At 41.5% G+C, this 16,405-nt stretch overlaps 1 protein-coding gene across 1 annotated transcript; it reads right to left on the bottom strand.

Annotated features, from left to right (window-relative positions):
- Positions 1 to 414: 414 nt before the first annotated feature.
- On the bottom strand, positions 415 to 14,338 carry PHAX (phosphorylated adaptor for RNA export). The gene is made up of 5 exons (XM_045487277.1): positions 14,172 to 14,338; positions 11,619 to 12,232; positions 9,140 to 9,260; positions 7,335 to 7,418; positions 415 to 1,401 (listed from the first exon to the last, which is right to left on the bottom strand). The coding sequence occupies exons 1-5, from the start codon at positions 14,265 to 14,267 to the stop codon at positions 1,132 to 1,134; spliced, it is 1,185 nt and encodes a 394-aa protein (XP_045343233.1). The 5' UTR covers positions 14,268 to 14,338; the 3' UTR covers positions 415 to 1,131.
- Positions 14,339 to 16,405: the final 2,067 nt, after the last annotated feature.

The raw sequence follows: 16,405 nt of genomic DNA, 5'->3' as shown, positions 1-16,405 counted from the left end.
AAAAACAGTCACTTGAGGGGCACCTGGCTGAGAGGTGCCTGAGTCTCTTGAACTCACAACGCCGAGTTTGAGCCCCATGCTGGGTATAGACACTACATAAATAAATAAATCTTAAAAAAAAAAAAAAAAAAAAAGTCACTGCCCAAAATCTAGTTTTATTTTTGTGTTCCTTATGAATAAAAAGCAACCAATAACCATTTTCCTCTTCTTTTCCCACTTGTATCCTTAGATCCAACTTCAATGACTATGTATTCCAGAAACTAAAGAAAAACTTCAAGAACTATCTGTAAAGAAGAGTTTACAATTGCTTCTTACATATTTTTGCCTAATCTATTTTGTAGACTAAAGTCAACCCTTGGAACACCTTAACTACTTTTATTTCCTTCAATAAGAATGAGTAATTTGACACTTCAGGCAGATGTAACATTTTTAATACCCAATTTCCTTAACATAAGGTAAAGCAGTCTTAGGCAGGCAACCACCGGGAATTTTTTAAATGTACATGGTAATTACACACGTATGGATCACATTCAGTATTCAGTGTAAGATCGAGTTAATTTAAAGGAAGTCAAAAAAAAGTTAAGAATGAAGACTTCTTTGAAAAGCTTCTGATGTTAATTTACTTCCTGACAAATAAGTTTATACTGATGAGTATAAACCTATTTTGTCTCTGTCCTTAAAATTGCTTGAAAGTTCTCAGAACACAGAAAAACTAAATTTGAATGCATTTGTAACAGTTTAACAATTTATGTGCCTTATTAAGATCTTTTTACGGAATGTTTTGAAACCAATCATAATTCGCTACAAAGATAAATCAAAAAAGGAAAACAACTTTTTGAATGGCATGTTACAATGACCTGGACAAAAGTAATTATCAACTAGTAATAACTAACACATGCAACAGATTCAGAAATTAAATCTCTGCTATATACTTTTAAATATTTTGTCAGACATGAGAAATGGGTCTATCAATAACATTCGTCTTCCCACAAATTCAACATTATTTTCAGCAAGAAAACAGTTCTTTCTGTCCAGATTTTTAGGTTTATCAGTGCAAAGTAAAACGAAGCAATCTCAGTAGAAATGGCTTATTACAAGGTTATTCTAGAAAGGCTTAATCCTCAAAATGTACTAAAAGATGTCCAAATCGTGAGAATGATCGACCTCGATGGCTTCCTCTGCATCCAACTTGGTCTCTCCGTGGCCTTCCTGCGGCTCGTCAAGAGAGGCCAGGGCCTCGTTGGTGTCACTTGCGAAAGTTTCTCGTGATGTGTCATCGTCTTCTTGAAAATTTAGATTTTTAATAGCTTGTTTCATCTTTTTCCCCAACACTTGTGTTCTTCTCTTCCTAGCAGCCTTTTTATTTTCATACTCCTTTTGATTTTCAATGTAGAAAATGTCCTACAATAAAGGAACAACCTTAAGCAAGAAGGACCGTTTATTAAATGTTTGGTAGAAGGCGGACCCTTCGTGATCTCCATCTCTCACAAAAAACAAGGAAATATTATTAGACTCGTAAATGACGCACAGAGTCTAAGACAGTAGGGGAGTCCCCACTGCAGACAGGATGAAGCTGTAATTCCAACTCAACCCCATGTTCACTCTGGGGCCCATGCTTATTCAACCATAACATACCATCAGAGCTACAGGTTTCCTACGTGGGACGAGACAGCAGGAAAATCACATCATTCAGGAGTTAAATAAAATCTAATTTGTCACAAGAAAAACACAAGTCTTTGAAATAAAGTGTACTAACTTGGAAACTGTCATAATAACCATACGTGACTGCGCATGCTAAGAAACCAAGCAACGCCTGAAATGTGTGATTAAGTATGATCACGTAACCTATACAATGGAAAAAATCCATTCCTTAAAAATGTCACTGTAATTAACGTGGGCACATAAATCTGTCAAAAACTTAGACCACAAGGCATAAACACAATATAGTCAGCACTAGGATATATTCCAGGAAGTTACAGAAAAGGGATTTTATAACACAAAAATACGAGATTGTTAGTCCAGGGCCCACCACCTTGGCAATCCGAAATCTCAAGCGAGGCGACCGCTGTGGCAGTCTGCCACGCGCACTGCAAGGTGTTCCGCAGCATGCCTGGCCTCTACCCACTAGCATATATCCACCCATCCCCAAACTGTGACAACCAAACACTTCTCCAGGCATTGCCAAACGTCCTCACCTCCTCCAAGAGGCAAAACTGCCAGCAGATGAGAGCTGAAGTGGAAAATGCATTTTATTAAACTATTACATGGAAAAACGTTAAAAGAGCCTCTGGGAACCTTGATACAGATGGAGAAGTGTAGATTCAGAGGGTACAAAAGAAAGAAAAGTAGGTCAGGGATCTGAAGAGAAGGCCAAAAATGACTGCTAAGACAGAGCAGGTTCAAAGGTTTAAAACAGAAGGTAGGATGGGCACCCTATTATCTTCTGGGAAGGGATTATTAAAAGCTGTAACCAAGTCAGTCTCTATTATGTTCTTAAAGTGCACAAATCACAAATCCCTCCTTGTTTATAAAAACCACTGTGGAAGACGGTGAAATAAAGGGGGCCCTCTCCAAAAATTTATGCTAAGTAGTTACAAGCAGCACACAGAATTAGCAGAGGAAGGAGTAAGGAACTCTCAAATTAAGGAGACAAGGGAAAGCTTCAGAAGATGAATGCTTTGGTGGACAGGAGGACTAAAAGTATTTGCTAGAGAAAGGACAAGGGATTGGAGGTGGAGAAGGAGGGTACGCGTGTTAAGAAGTGGAGGAAGGACACAAGAAAGTGACGAGAGGAAAATGAGGCTGGCAACCATTTACTGAACAGGCACATTTACATGCCAGGCATGGTGCTAAGAACTGTTCATTCTCACCAGAAGCTCATGGACTGGGTATTATCCTTTTCTGACGAGGAAAGGGAGAGTGCCCGCATCGGCAGCACATACATTAAAATCCGAGGAGGAAAGTGAGGCACAAGACTGCAGAGCCAACAGGTGAAGGTATAAAAAGTTAGCTCATCTAGTAGCTCTCCAAATTCACATTCTTTTTTTTTTTAAATTTTTTTTTTTTTTCAACGTTTATTTATTTTTGGGACAGAGAGAGACAGAGCATGAACGGGGGAGGGGCAGAGAGAGAGAGAGACACACAGAATCGGAAACAGGCTCCAGGCTCTGAGCCATCAGCCCAGAGCCTGACGCGGGGCTCGAACTCACGGACCGTGAGATCGTGACCTTGCTGAAGTCGGACGCCCAACCGACTGTGCCACCCAGGCGCCCCCAAATTCACATTCTTAAAACCGACTGCGTTGCCTTCACAGAAGAGTGACAATTCACAATCTTTTAAAGAGTCTACTTAACCTTCAAGCGGAGAGAGAAAAAGAAGCTGCAAGGAGAGGCATTTCCATTTCATGGCAAAGCACATCTGAGCATGTTGATAACAACAATTCTAAGTAGTACAATGCTTGGCAACACTCAGTAAAATTATAAAGTTGCCCTTTTCACTCCAAATACATCAAGACTTTTATTTTTTATTTATTTTTTTCAACGTTTATTTATTTTTGGGACAGAGAGAGACAGAGCATGAACGGGGGAGGGGAAGAGAGAGAGGGAGACACAGAATTGGAAACAGGCTCCAGGCTCTGAGCCATCAGCCCAGAGCCTGACGCGGGGCTCGAACTCACGGACCGTGAGATCGTGACCTGGCTGAAGTCAGATGCTTAACCGACTGTGCCACCCAGGCGCCCCTACATCAAGACTTTTTAAAAGGAACTGTATTCCATGGGTTATGAATGTGATAGAACAAACTGGGAAACGGCCCAAAGAAATGTTGTAACCTGTTGTTAGTGTTGTTATGACAAATGCACACAAGAGATAATCTGAGGGCAGTTTTTCCTACGTGTATATAATTAATTTTACAAGTTAAGAACCTCAACTGTATGCTATTTCCAGAGGGGGCCCATTAGAGCCAAACTTTTAAAAAATATAGCAGCTAAGGGGTGCCCGGGTGGCTCAGTCAGTTAAGTGTCTTGAGTCCTGATTTTGGCTCAGGTCACGGTCTCATGGTTTGTGGGATCAAGCCCTGCATTGGGCTCTGTGCTCACAGCACAGAGCTTGCTGGGGATTCTCTCTCCCCCTCTGTCTCTGTCCCTCCCCTGCTCATTTACATGTGCACATGCTCTCGGTCTCAAAATAAATAAATAGACATTTAAAAAAAAAAGTGTGTGTGTGCATGTATGTGTGTATGTATATATATATATATATATATATATATATATATATATATAGCAAATTAATTTATTTTTAACTACCCATTCTTTTTTTTCTCTCAAACTTTATACTTTCCAAAACAAAACTTAATTACAAACCAAAACAAAATGGTACGTCACATACCAAAACACAATCAAATTTTAAAAAGGCAAAAAGACCCACTCAATTCAGCTCCCACTTCCTTCCGAATCCTACAGACTGAATGTCAGCATTATAGTGATCAAAGAACAATTATAACATTATCATTTGAAGACACTTAAAATGACCTATGATGAAATACTATTTGCTTTAGGTTTTTTCCTCTAATAACAAAACTACTCAAGCCATGCACCATGCATAAAATTTGGAAAAACAAAGGAAAACCTTAAAAGCCAAAACATTTAAAACCCCCTAAAGTAGACCAAATCATTGGTAACTTTTTGCTATTTTACATATCAGCTAATTGTCCCATGCCTCTTTTTCATTATAAATTTGTACTTTGCCTTTCAAAAAACTTGAATAATACTGCATTTTTCTCCTTTTCTTAAAAATGCTGTGAAAAGGGGTGCTTTGGGGGGGCTCAGCTGGTTGGGTGTCCAACTTCGGCTCAGGTCATGATCTTGCCATTCTTGGGTTTGAGCCCTGTGTGGGGCTCTGTGCTGACAGCCCAGGACCTGGAGCCTGCTTCCGATTCTGTGTCTCCCTCTCTCTCTCTGCCCCTCCCCAATGCATGCTCTTTCTCCCCCTCTCAAAAAATAAACTAAATGTTGGAAAAAAAAATTTTTTTTAATGCTTCACAAAAATACAGGCTAAAGGGCAGTCCTTTTTAAAAATGTCCCTCTGGCTGGCTTAGAAGAACATGCAACTCTTGATCTCAGGGTTGTGAGTTCGAGCCCCACAGTGGGTGCAGAGATTACTTAAAATAAGTAAATAAATAAACTTTAAAAAATGTTCCTCTTGGTCAACATTCTTTAATTATTAAGTATTCCAAATGTTTCTACCGTTTGTTGTTACAACGCAATGTTTTGGTAGTTTAACATAACCTACTAACATTAAAATCTCTTTCTCCACAATGAGTTAGAACTGAATTTCAAAGACATGTGATTCAGTGAAAAAAACCTGTTTCAAGTCAGTATTCTGTGCAATCCCAGGCTAATCATTTTTATTACTCGTCCTGCGCATAACACAGGAACATCTACTTTGACAGAATGGGGTGCAGATTAAATCCTATAAGTAAGTGGCCCAGCGCTGCAGACATGGTGAATAAATGTTATTTTCTTCTCTTCTGCTTGTGGAAACTGTCTGTCCAAAGTTTGGTTACCTAGAAGAATCTTCTCCAGATACCACTTTCTTTAATCCTTTCAGAGCTCCATTCAATAGGCAGGGCACTTATTACAGTCCCCACTTCATAGATGACAAAATTAAGGCTGAGAGAAAGTAAGTGCTCTGTTTGTATTCATGTAATCACTAAATGGCAATATTAAGATTAAAACCCAGATTTTGAATGTTAGAGAATTCTTTTTATCTCACCTTGCTATTTCTCTGTAAACAGGGACATTCTGCTATGAAACAATGTTTCATGTTCCTCAGAAGAATGCTCCTTCTCAGTGCATACCTTTTGTCAGGGATTACAGTGTGGGAGGAGGGAAACCGCAAGCAGTTAAGCCCTGCTCTACTACTCAGTAGGCGTGTTCCTCAGGAAAATGACATTGTTACAAATCTACCAGTCATTGTTTCAGGAGGAAAAAAAGGCAGTATGGACAGGAGATTTCAAATGTGCGGTAACAGTAACATTTCCTGTAGCAATTTCAATAGCAGATTTAAAAAAAATGACTGGAAGTGGACAGCCAGAAAAGAGGGGAAACAAACTAACATTGAGGGGCTCCTGGGTGGTTCAGTTGGTTAAGCGTCTGACAAGATCTCGATCTCGGATCAGGACATGATCTCACGGTTCCTTGGGATCGAGTCCCAAGTCTGGCTCTGTGCTGACCGTGCGTTAGCTCAAGAGAAGTGGCTTTTATTTACCTGTCATCATTAGCATTATAAACGGCTAAACCACAATGCTGTGACATGTGCTATCCAGTTATAATAAAGAGAACACAAAGCTGATCCAATACACCATCTGTGTCCCATGTCCATCACCTCTTTCCTATGCAAGAAGCAAGTTCTTAATCTTGATTGTATCTGCTAAATGTAATCACGTTCCTTAATTAACAAACTAAAAGATAAATGCTGAGCCATGAAAAACTCACACTGCAGAAGAATGCCCAAAGAGGACATTCTAGTAACGGACAAATGATTAATAGTGAAGAGGCTAGCTTTTGTTCATAAGAACTAATGGAGACAGAGGAATGAAATGAAACAAATCCATAAGGAGACAATGACCACAATGTGGTACATTCTATTAGACAACCATCTCAGACTCTTCAAAATGTCTAAATCATGAAAGAAAATGTGGAGTTAAGAGAGCGAAAGAGATACAACAAATGAAATGTGAAAATCTAGATGGGATCCGCGTTTGAGGGAGGGAAAAAAAGTAGAAAATACATTCTGGGGACAATTCAGGAAATTGGAATACAGTCAATACCTGATACTAAGAAATTGTTTTTCTTTCTCTTAGGTGATAAAATGTAAGACAGTGTCCTTATTATTAACAGTTGCTTCCTACAATAATTAGGGCTGAGTGTCATGATGTTTGTTACTTTTTTCCAACTGGTACAGAAGAACAACTGTAAAGTAAGAATCTCAAAATATTAACAACCCCGAATCTTAAGTGCAGGAAATTCATCCCGTTACTGTTTCATCCATTCTCCATGTTTGAAATCTTTCATTAATAAAAGGCTGTAGGAGGCTAGAAAAAATAATCACATGCTAAACGACCAGGAAAATGGCCATAAAGGAACCTGTGACGCTGCTCAGCAAGGGAAGAAAACGAAGAGGAAGAGTTTATAAAGGCACATGTTTTACTTGAAATGAGACAATGACAAAATTGGTCAATTTAAGGCAAAACAGGTGATGGGAATTAAAAGAAGCTGAGGAGAAGTCAAATTATGATGGGTCTTAAAAGTCAAGGGCAATATAGTTTTTATTTACCTTAATTTGTTCCTCGCTGATACTAGGAGTATTTTTCAAGAGATTCAGGAAGACCCCACCTGGTGTTCTTCTTCGACTACCATTCTACAAAAAGAAGCAGAAATATGATACTGTATACACTCTTTCCACGAATGGCCAAAGGGTCTTTTAAACAGACAGGTACCAGGGTGCCTGGGTAGCTCAGTCAGTCAGGTGTCCAACTCTTGATTTCAGCTCAGGTCATGATCTCACGGTTCGTGAGTTCAAGCCCGTGTCTGTGCTATCAGCAGCACCCAGAGCCTGCTTCAGATTCTGTGTCTCTCCTCTCTCTCTACCCCTCCCATGCTCACACTCTATCTCTATCAATAATAAATAAATGCTTAAAAAAAATATCTTTTAATAAAATATTAATGAATCTATAACTTTGTGTTCAACTATTAGCAGTGACACAAAAAGGGGTGCCAATACATTCATGACTATTTTTTTTTTAAGTTCATCTATTTTGAGAGAGAAAAAGAGAGAGCACAAGCAGGGGATCCCCAACAGGCTCCATGCTGCCAGCATAGAGCCCGATGCAGGGCTGAAACTCATCAACCTAGAAATCATGACCTGGGCTGAACCCAGGAGTCAGATGTTTACCAACTGAACGACCCAAGCGCTCTTTGTGACGATTATAACTCGTCCTGTTGTTAACTTCTATAATCTATGCTCACAGGCTATTTCCTTAGCCACTGCTATCTATTCTAATGGGTTTCTTTCCTATTTCTAAAGTATAATATTGACTCACTTTCACGTGATGTTACTTTTCAAATTCATGAAGAGCAAATAAGAAAGAAGCCATTCAGACTTCATCGTCTCCCAGGGTGAAAGCTGAATTAAACGTTATCTCCAAAACCATTATATAGGATAAACTGCCACTGCGTGTGATCTGACCTAAGCAAAAATAGTGGTCTTTCTGGTCATTCTCAAATGGTAGTGTTTCTCACTTCATACCTGTCAGAATGGCTAGTATCAAAAAGATAAGAAATAACAACTGCTGGTGACAATGCGGGGAAAGGGGAATTTTTGTACGCTGTTGGTGGGAATGTAAATTGGTGCAGCCACTATAAAAACCAGCATGGAGGTCCCTCAAAAAATTAAAAATAGGAACACCATATCGGGGGCACCTGGGTGGCTCAGTTAGTTAAGTGTCAGACTTTGGCTCAGGTCATGATCTCACCGTTCGTGGGTACGGTCCCCGGGCTGACAGCTCAGAGCCTGGAGCCTGCTTCAGATTCTGTGTCTCCTTTTCTCTCTGCCTCTCCCGTGCTTGCACTCTGTCTCTCTCAGTCTCTCAAAAATGAATAAACATTAAAGGGGTGCCTGGGTGGCTCAGTTGGTTGAGTGTCCAACTTCGGCTCAGGTCATGATCTCACTGTTCGTGGGTCTGAGCCCTGCGTCGGGCTCTGTGCTGACAGTGCAGAGCCTGCTTGGGATTCTCTCTCTCCCTGTCTGTGTTTCTCCCCTACTTGTGATCTCTCTCAAAATAAATAAACTTAAAAAAACATTAAAAAAAAAAAATGTTAGCCCCTACTTTCAACAAACCCTGTAAGAGATGTGTTGTTGACCACTCACTAACAGGATACAATTTATGGATGGTTTTTGTAAGAAAAGTAATAAATGCAAAAACCAACGATACGGAATTTTTAAATTCAGTTTTTTAAAATCTGAAACACACGGCAATAAATTGGTAAGTAAGAGATCCAAGAATCAGAGATAAGTTTATTTTGTAAAATAATCACACGAAACACGATATAAAATGGAAACAACAAAGTAGTTAGTCTTACCATTATGAAAAGGCCGCCGTTTTGTTCAACTTCAGCTGTTTCCATCAGAAGTTCAATTGCCTTTTTGTTCCCAATTATCCTCACTACTCGAGCTATCAGATCTTTCTTTGGTTCCTGCAACCTGATAAGGAACAAACAGAGTAATATTAACTTCTTCATTTGTTGTATAAAGTTGAAGAAATCTACCTTAGTCTCCTGGGTTAGTGCCCAAGTAGGATCAAAATCCTATTCTGCTAACATCTGTGTTTTGAAATATTCAATATTTAACCTTAGAATCACTGATAGGGAAACGCTGCTACCTTGGGTCACCCAAGAAGACAGTAACCTCAAGGTTCCACCTCAAGTCTCATAACTCGCCTCCTCATTTTGCCTTCATGGATTATGGTGGTTTGAAAATAAATGTGCCCATCCAGCAAAGGGAATGCAAGCCTAAAAGCAAAAGAAGTAAGTCCATTCTTTTCAAAACAATTAAAAAACATACACTATGCTTTCAATTATTATGACTAAAAGTCCCAGAGACGTCTGGGAGCTTTAAAATGGACAGCACCTTCCTCTTAGTCTCTCTGCCTCAGAACAAAGGCTATGGCTAATATTTACTGACTTATTATGGGATGCGCACAATCCTAAAAATTTTGTAGGCGTTATCCCAGCTAATTGTGTCAACAACCTCATGAAACAGGTACTTATCCTCATCCTACTACTGAGAGGTAAAAAGAGAGGAAGCCTAAGCAACACTTCTAAAGTCAGAGTCCATACTCCAGAGAGATAAAGGATTAATATGGGAGTTTTACCAGTTTTCTAACCAGACCTGGCTTCCTTGATCCTTCTCAACAAGAGGCACTGTATTACTGTGGAAAGAGCACTAGACTAGGAACAAAGGGACTAAGGTTTAGTTCCGACTCTCTGACACAACTGTGACTTTGAGAAGTCATATGAACTACTGGGTCTCAGTGTCCTGATCTGTAAAGTGATGTCTTTGGTTTATAAAAATCTCTAACTTCCTTTCCAACGCTCAAATTCCAAACTTTCCCTGCAGGTTAAAAATCCAGTACTAACATTGACAGGCTTGCCTGGAAGGTAAATACTTGTTTTCCTACCACCAATATTACTCTTGAACCATATCTGTTTTCAAGTGACATTATTCATTAACGACTTAGAGCTAATAAAAAGCTAAACAAAATTTGAGCTTGTTAAGAAAATGAAATATCAATTTACTACACACTAAGAAATTCTATTCTAGGTATTTACCTGACAGAAATTAAAATGTTTCCAAATATCTGTATGTCAAAGCTCATAGAGCATTATTCATAATAGCCAAGAATTGGAACAGCAATTCAATATGGATGTTTGTATATGTATATAAATTAAAAAAGTGTTGATTCCTGCTACAACATGGACAATCTCAAAAATATTACATTAAGTGAAATAAATCCAGCACAAGAGAATACACACTGTATGATTCCAACAATATGAAATGTCCAGAAAATGCAAATTTATGCCAACAGAAAGTAGACTAGCAGTTATTTGGGATAGGAACAAAGAATAGCTTTAAATGGGCATATGGTTATGATGGATCTTATTGGGGCGATGGAAATGTTTTAAAAGTGGTTTATGGTTATTGTTGTAAAACTGATAAATGTGCCAAAAAATCAATACCCAAAATGGGTGAATTTTATCATGTGTACAATATGCCTCAATGAAAGTATAAAAGAAAGGTGATGAGTATTTGAAAACACTAAAGAACAGGAGTGCCTGAGTGACTCAGTTAAGTGTTCCACTTTGGCTTAGGTCATGGTATTATGATTTGTGGGTCTGAGCCCCATGTTGGGCTCTGTACTGACAGCATGGAGCCTGGAACCTGTGGGGTTCTGTGTCTCCCTCTCTCTCTGCCCCTCCCTTGCTCACTCTTTGTCTCTCAAAAATGAATAAACATTATAAAAAACTAAAAAAAAAACCAAAACAAAAACGCTAAAGAACAAAACCAAACCCCACAATTTGAAAAGATAAGCTTTTAAAAAGATAAGCACTAAATGGGAAGAGCTGCTAAAAGTTCCTAAAAGCTTGCAAAAATATTTTATCAGGCCTGTCCAAATTTAAGGAAACACAGATATAGTCCTATAACCAAGTAAGCCCAGAGTCCATCCTTCAAATTTAAAAATCTCAAAAGAGGGGCACTTTGGTGGCTCAGTCGGTTAAGCACTGAACTCTTGGTTTCAGCTCAGGTCACACTCTCACAGTTCCTGGAATCGAGCCTGGCATGGGGCACTGACAGCACGGAGCCTGCTTGGGATCCACCCTCTCCCTCTCTCTGCCCCTCCCCTGCTCACACACAGGCACGCACGCACGCTCTCTCTCAAAATAAATTAAAAAAAATTTTTCAACCTTAAAAAGAAACATTCTTAATGTACCTAGATTCTTTTCCAATAAACGGAAGATTGTTGGCCAAGCACTCATTTGTAGGCCAAATTTTAATGCTCACCTGAAAGAAATTTCATCAGCTACTTTCTCTTGGGAATCATCCTCTGTGATCTCATACCGGCCTTTATAGTTCATTTCTAGTCTGTCCCCTAGTCGGTCTCTGACGGGTCGTTTTCGTTTGAGATGACCTTGCCCGTTTTCCTCTTCCTTTGATTCCATTCTTTTCCCACCGTGCATATAGTCATCTAGCTCTTTGTCTAATTCTTTTGTATGTTCTTGAGATTCCCTCTTAAGTTTCTTCGCAAGCAAATAATTGTAAGTTTCGGACTGTCTGCTTTTGTCAATAGTACCCTCCATTCCCAAGATACCAAGTTCAGTGGCCACTGCATCTTGATTCTGTTCTTGTAGCACAGCACCCCATATGTTGTTAACCTTCTTTCCTCCAGGAACAGGTAGTTTCTGGCTGCTCTGGCCAAACTGAAAAGGCTCTGGCTTGGGAGGAGGATTAAAACATTTCTGTCGCTTGCGTTTCCAAAGGGAGCTATCATCATCGGAATCAGAGAAACTCTCCTCACTGGAATCCACACTTTTAACAGTCCGATAATGTGACACTGGTGCACAAGGCGTTGCAGTACCCTGGAAGGGCCTCACTATGCTGTCCCCACCTAGTGTCTTCTGCAAGTGAAAAGAAATGCAATCAATTCGCAGGAAACACATCAGCTGCACCCAGCACGCCCCAGTTTTAAACAAGTTATTTTGGGATTCGGCAGGACCACCGTGAAGCAGAACAATCCTCAATGAATCTCTGAAACCGATCCAGTCCCTACTTTTCTAAAGTTCTACACGGAATCTTCCCATTTTAAAACCACAAATTCTTATTTGTAAAGCTAATACAGCACTTGGTTCTAAGGCTTTTTTCTAAAAACTTACCGAAGCTAAAGTCTAAAAACTTGCCACCTTGGAAGATTTTCACTATTTTCAGCTATCGTCAGAATGTTCGAAAATGACATACGCCATAATTTTTAGTACCAGTTGTGAAAATTAATAAAAGGAAACCTCACTAAACTAGGGTCAGCAGGCTAGAAGAGGGAGTTCTCCTGCCCTATCATCAGGAAAAGACCATAACTTGCACCTAACACAGAAAGAAGCCTATACCTTACTAACCCAGCAAGCGGAAGCTTTTCTTGTAGCCTGGCAACAGCCCAGCCACTGAGAGACTGTTCCAACTCAACCAATGAAAAGCCACTATACTTTAAACTCCCAGCTTATTCCCTCCCAACTCTTCCCCCTCCCCTATAAAGGAGCATTCCTCTTCTTTATTCCCACTTGCCTACGGTTTTGCCCTAGCAACGCTTGGTCAGAGTTGTGATTCTCTGCTGTTTCAGAATAAATCCCATTTTTGCTGGTAAAATAATTGACAAGTTTTATTTTAGGGTGAACACAGTTATGACAATTTTTCTTTGTTTCAAAACACGCCGTTCTTGCGCTTAGACAAATCAACTTCCTTTGTAGGGTTTTGTGACCATATTCTTTTGATATTGAATAGTAAACTCCTCCTACACATAGGAAGCCCTGACTACTTCTAAAACTGCACAGTTCACGCTATTAAGCTTACCGAGTCATGGGTCAATCCATGTAAAACAACTTGGAAAAGACTGAAAACCAAAACTGAAACCTTTGTATCAATTTCCCAAGACATCATTCAAAAGGGAACAACTTTGTACTAAACACAAGTATGTGCTAGAAATGGCAGGCAGGAAGGGGAGCCAGTTTTCCCCTGTTCAAGTAACTAAGGCATCTAAGATTCGTCAGGCATTGCTGTGCACTGTATGACTCACTAAATCCCTAACAAATACCCTATCAGCGGCGTATTCTTATCATTCCCATTACACAAATTGGGGCACGAGGCTAAATACCTTGGCACTGGTCACAGAGTAGAGGCGCCAGTTTTCGAAGGCAAGCAGCCTAGCACAAAGCTCGCTCAAAGTGCTTGCTACTTAGCAGGCAATCAAAATACACCCCCATTTAAAAAACGGGGAGGTTAATACAAAACCGGGTGTCACATTATGGCACGGCGAAGCGGCGTCGGTTGGGACTATGGAAAACTAGGCCCCTGTGCATACGATGAATTTCATTCCCGGTCCTCAGTCTCCTTACTTGCCCAAGGCGAAAAGGATAGCCACAGGCTGTTTCTGGCCGCTGTCCCCAGCTCATACATTTTCGGCAACATCTGCCGGGCCGAGACAACCTACTCGCGCCGCGGCAGGCAAACTCCGTAAATTCGGGAAACCCAGAGCACCGCAGGGCAGGCGAAGCGACCGCTGCACGCCAGTCTCCAGGAGGCCGAAAGCCACGCGATCCCGCCTGGCAACGAAATGCCGCGCCAGGGTTCGGACGGCCCGCTGTCGCGTCCCCGCCCAGTGCCTCTCCCCGCCGCCAGGGCCCGCGTGCCGGGCCGGGGACGCCCGCCCGACGCTCAGCCACACCGCCGCGCGTCCCTTGTGCAGTCCGGGCTCCGCGCGCCCGCCCCTCACCCACACCGCCGCCCGTGCCTCCTCGCAGCCCGGGCTGCGCGCTCCCCGTTCCGAATTACCCGCCCGCCTTTCACACTCACCGGCACCTGCAGCGGCCTGTCGCTGGGTGCGACCGTCATGTCGGAATCCGAGTCCGAAAGCTGCCCATCTTCCATGTCGCCGGCGTCCTGCGCCATCTTCCCGCGGCGTGGCGCGGCGGGTCAGGAGAGCACTTCCGGCGGGGTGGCGGGAAGGTCCAGACGGCGGCGGCTGCTCGGGCGCCCCCGCGAGGGGCCGGCTCCCGTTTTGACCTTGCGCGCGGCCTACTCCGGATACCTGGGTCAACGCCGGCGGATATGCACAATCATTGCAAACTGTGCACCACTAGCGCCGCGCCGTGGAAAATCAATCTCCTGTTTCCCCAACAGTTTGGCACGTTTTCTCTCAAACTTTGTTTTCGTGCAAACATAAGGTTGTGCATGGACAGCGGCCGTCGGGGATTCCTACCTTGGCCTCACATCCCTCACCAGGATGCTCCACGCAAGGCTTCTTGCTTCCATTCTTGCTCCTGCTCAATCCACTCTTCTCGTAGCTTCTTGGGGAGACTTTCAGACAGCGCGTGAGGTAGCTCTCCAAGCGCACTGAGCTCGGTGCACATTGTCCCTCAAGCATCCTTTGTTGTTCACGGTTCAAGGCAATTGCAGTTGCTGTGGCCTCTGCCTTGCGGACCCTTGACACTTCCATTCTTTGCGCAGGTTGTCCTCTTACATGATTCAGGTTTCTGATTAAATGCTGCCTTCTCAGGGAGGCCACCTTCAAACACGTTAACTACAACAAGATCCTCTGCTCTCACTCTTGAACAAACGTTTGTTTTTCTTCATGACATCAATAGCCATGTGTATTTGTTTTCATTTTGTTTTCTTCTCCCCCCTCCCCCCCCCGGAATGTCTTTTTATTTACTGTTGTTTCTCTCCAGTGTTCAGTTCCCCAACTGGTGGGACCGATCTAGACACTGGGTTTGAACCCACCAGCTGTGAGATCATGACCTCAACCCTTAAGTGGTCGCTGAACAGACTGAGCCACTCCCCACGCTGAAGCATGCTACTCTTGATCTTGGCATTGTGAGTTCCAACTTCGGGTCAGGGGGGAGATTGTACTTTTAAAAAAGCTTTACAAAATTTAGGGGCGCTTGGGTGGCTCAGTGGGTTAAGCCTCTTACTCTTGATTTTGGATCAGGTCATGATCTCCCAGTTGGTAAGATTGAGCCCCACATACAGCTCAGTGCTGACAGCATGGAGCCTACTTCAGATTCTCACTCTCCCTCTTTCTCTGCCCCTCTACACCACCCCCCCCCCATTAATAAACTTAAAAAAAAATTTAAAAACTAAAAAAAGAAAATACAGCAATTTATCCTGGATACTTTTTAATGTCTACCTAGTATTCCCTTGCTTGGAGATACCATCATTTATTTAGTCTCTGATGGTACCCATTTAGGCTGTAGCCAATTTTGCATTTAACACATACTTTTATAAACTTGTTTTATTATTTCCTTGGAATAAACTTCTAGACTGTATGGAATGGAATGAATGTAAATTTGTGAAATGTGAATTTAAAACCTATAAAGCAGGGCGCCTGGGTGGCTTAGTCAGTTGAGCGCTTGACTTCGGCTCAGGTCATGATCTCACAGCCCTATGAGTTCGAGGCCCACATCCGGCTCTGTGCGGACGGCTCAGAGCCTGGAGCCCGCTTTGGATTCTGTGTCTCCCTCTCTCTCTGCCCCTAACCCACTCGCATTCTGTCTCTGTCTCTCTCAAAAATAAATAAACATTAAAAAAAATTTTTTTTTAAACCTATAAAGGAATTTGGAAATCACCTGGTCCAATTCCTTATTCTGACAATGAAAAGAGATTGCAGCCATGCTATATAAGAGCTGAGTCTTCACTCCAGGTCTCTTAACTCTTAGACAACTTTATGGCTTTATCTTTCCTACCTAAAATTACAATCCCCCTGGAATTGCTTGTGTATGGTGTGAGGTAGGAGTCAAATTTCATGCTAGAATTAACATTTTCCTATGTAGTATGAGATGCAGCTAAATATCATAAAATGCATAGAATAGGTCCCTTTTTAAAGATTTTCTCCACTGTTTTCCTCTAGAAGTTTTACAGTTCTCGTTCTTACTTTTAGGTCCCTGGCCCATTTGGGGTTAAGTACGGTATATGATATGAAGTGAAAGTCAAGGTTCATTTTTTTTTTTTTTTGGCATGTGAATATCTAATTAATATAGCACCTTTTGTTGAAAAGACTATCCTTTCCCAATGAATTTCCTTGACACCTT

The sequence above is a fragment of the Leopardus geoffroyi genome, chromosome A1 (genome assembly GCF_018350155.1).
Source record: "Leopardus geoffroyi isolate Oge1 chromosome A1, O.geoffroyi_Oge1_pat1.0, whole genome shotgun sequence".
In the NCBI taxonomy this organism is placed as follows: Eukaryota; Metazoa; Chordata; class Mammalia; order Carnivora; family Felidae; genus Leopardus; species Leopardus geoffroyi.
Note: the sequence above shows the minus strand (reverse complement) of the source record. Positions and strands in the feature narration are given on the sequence as shown.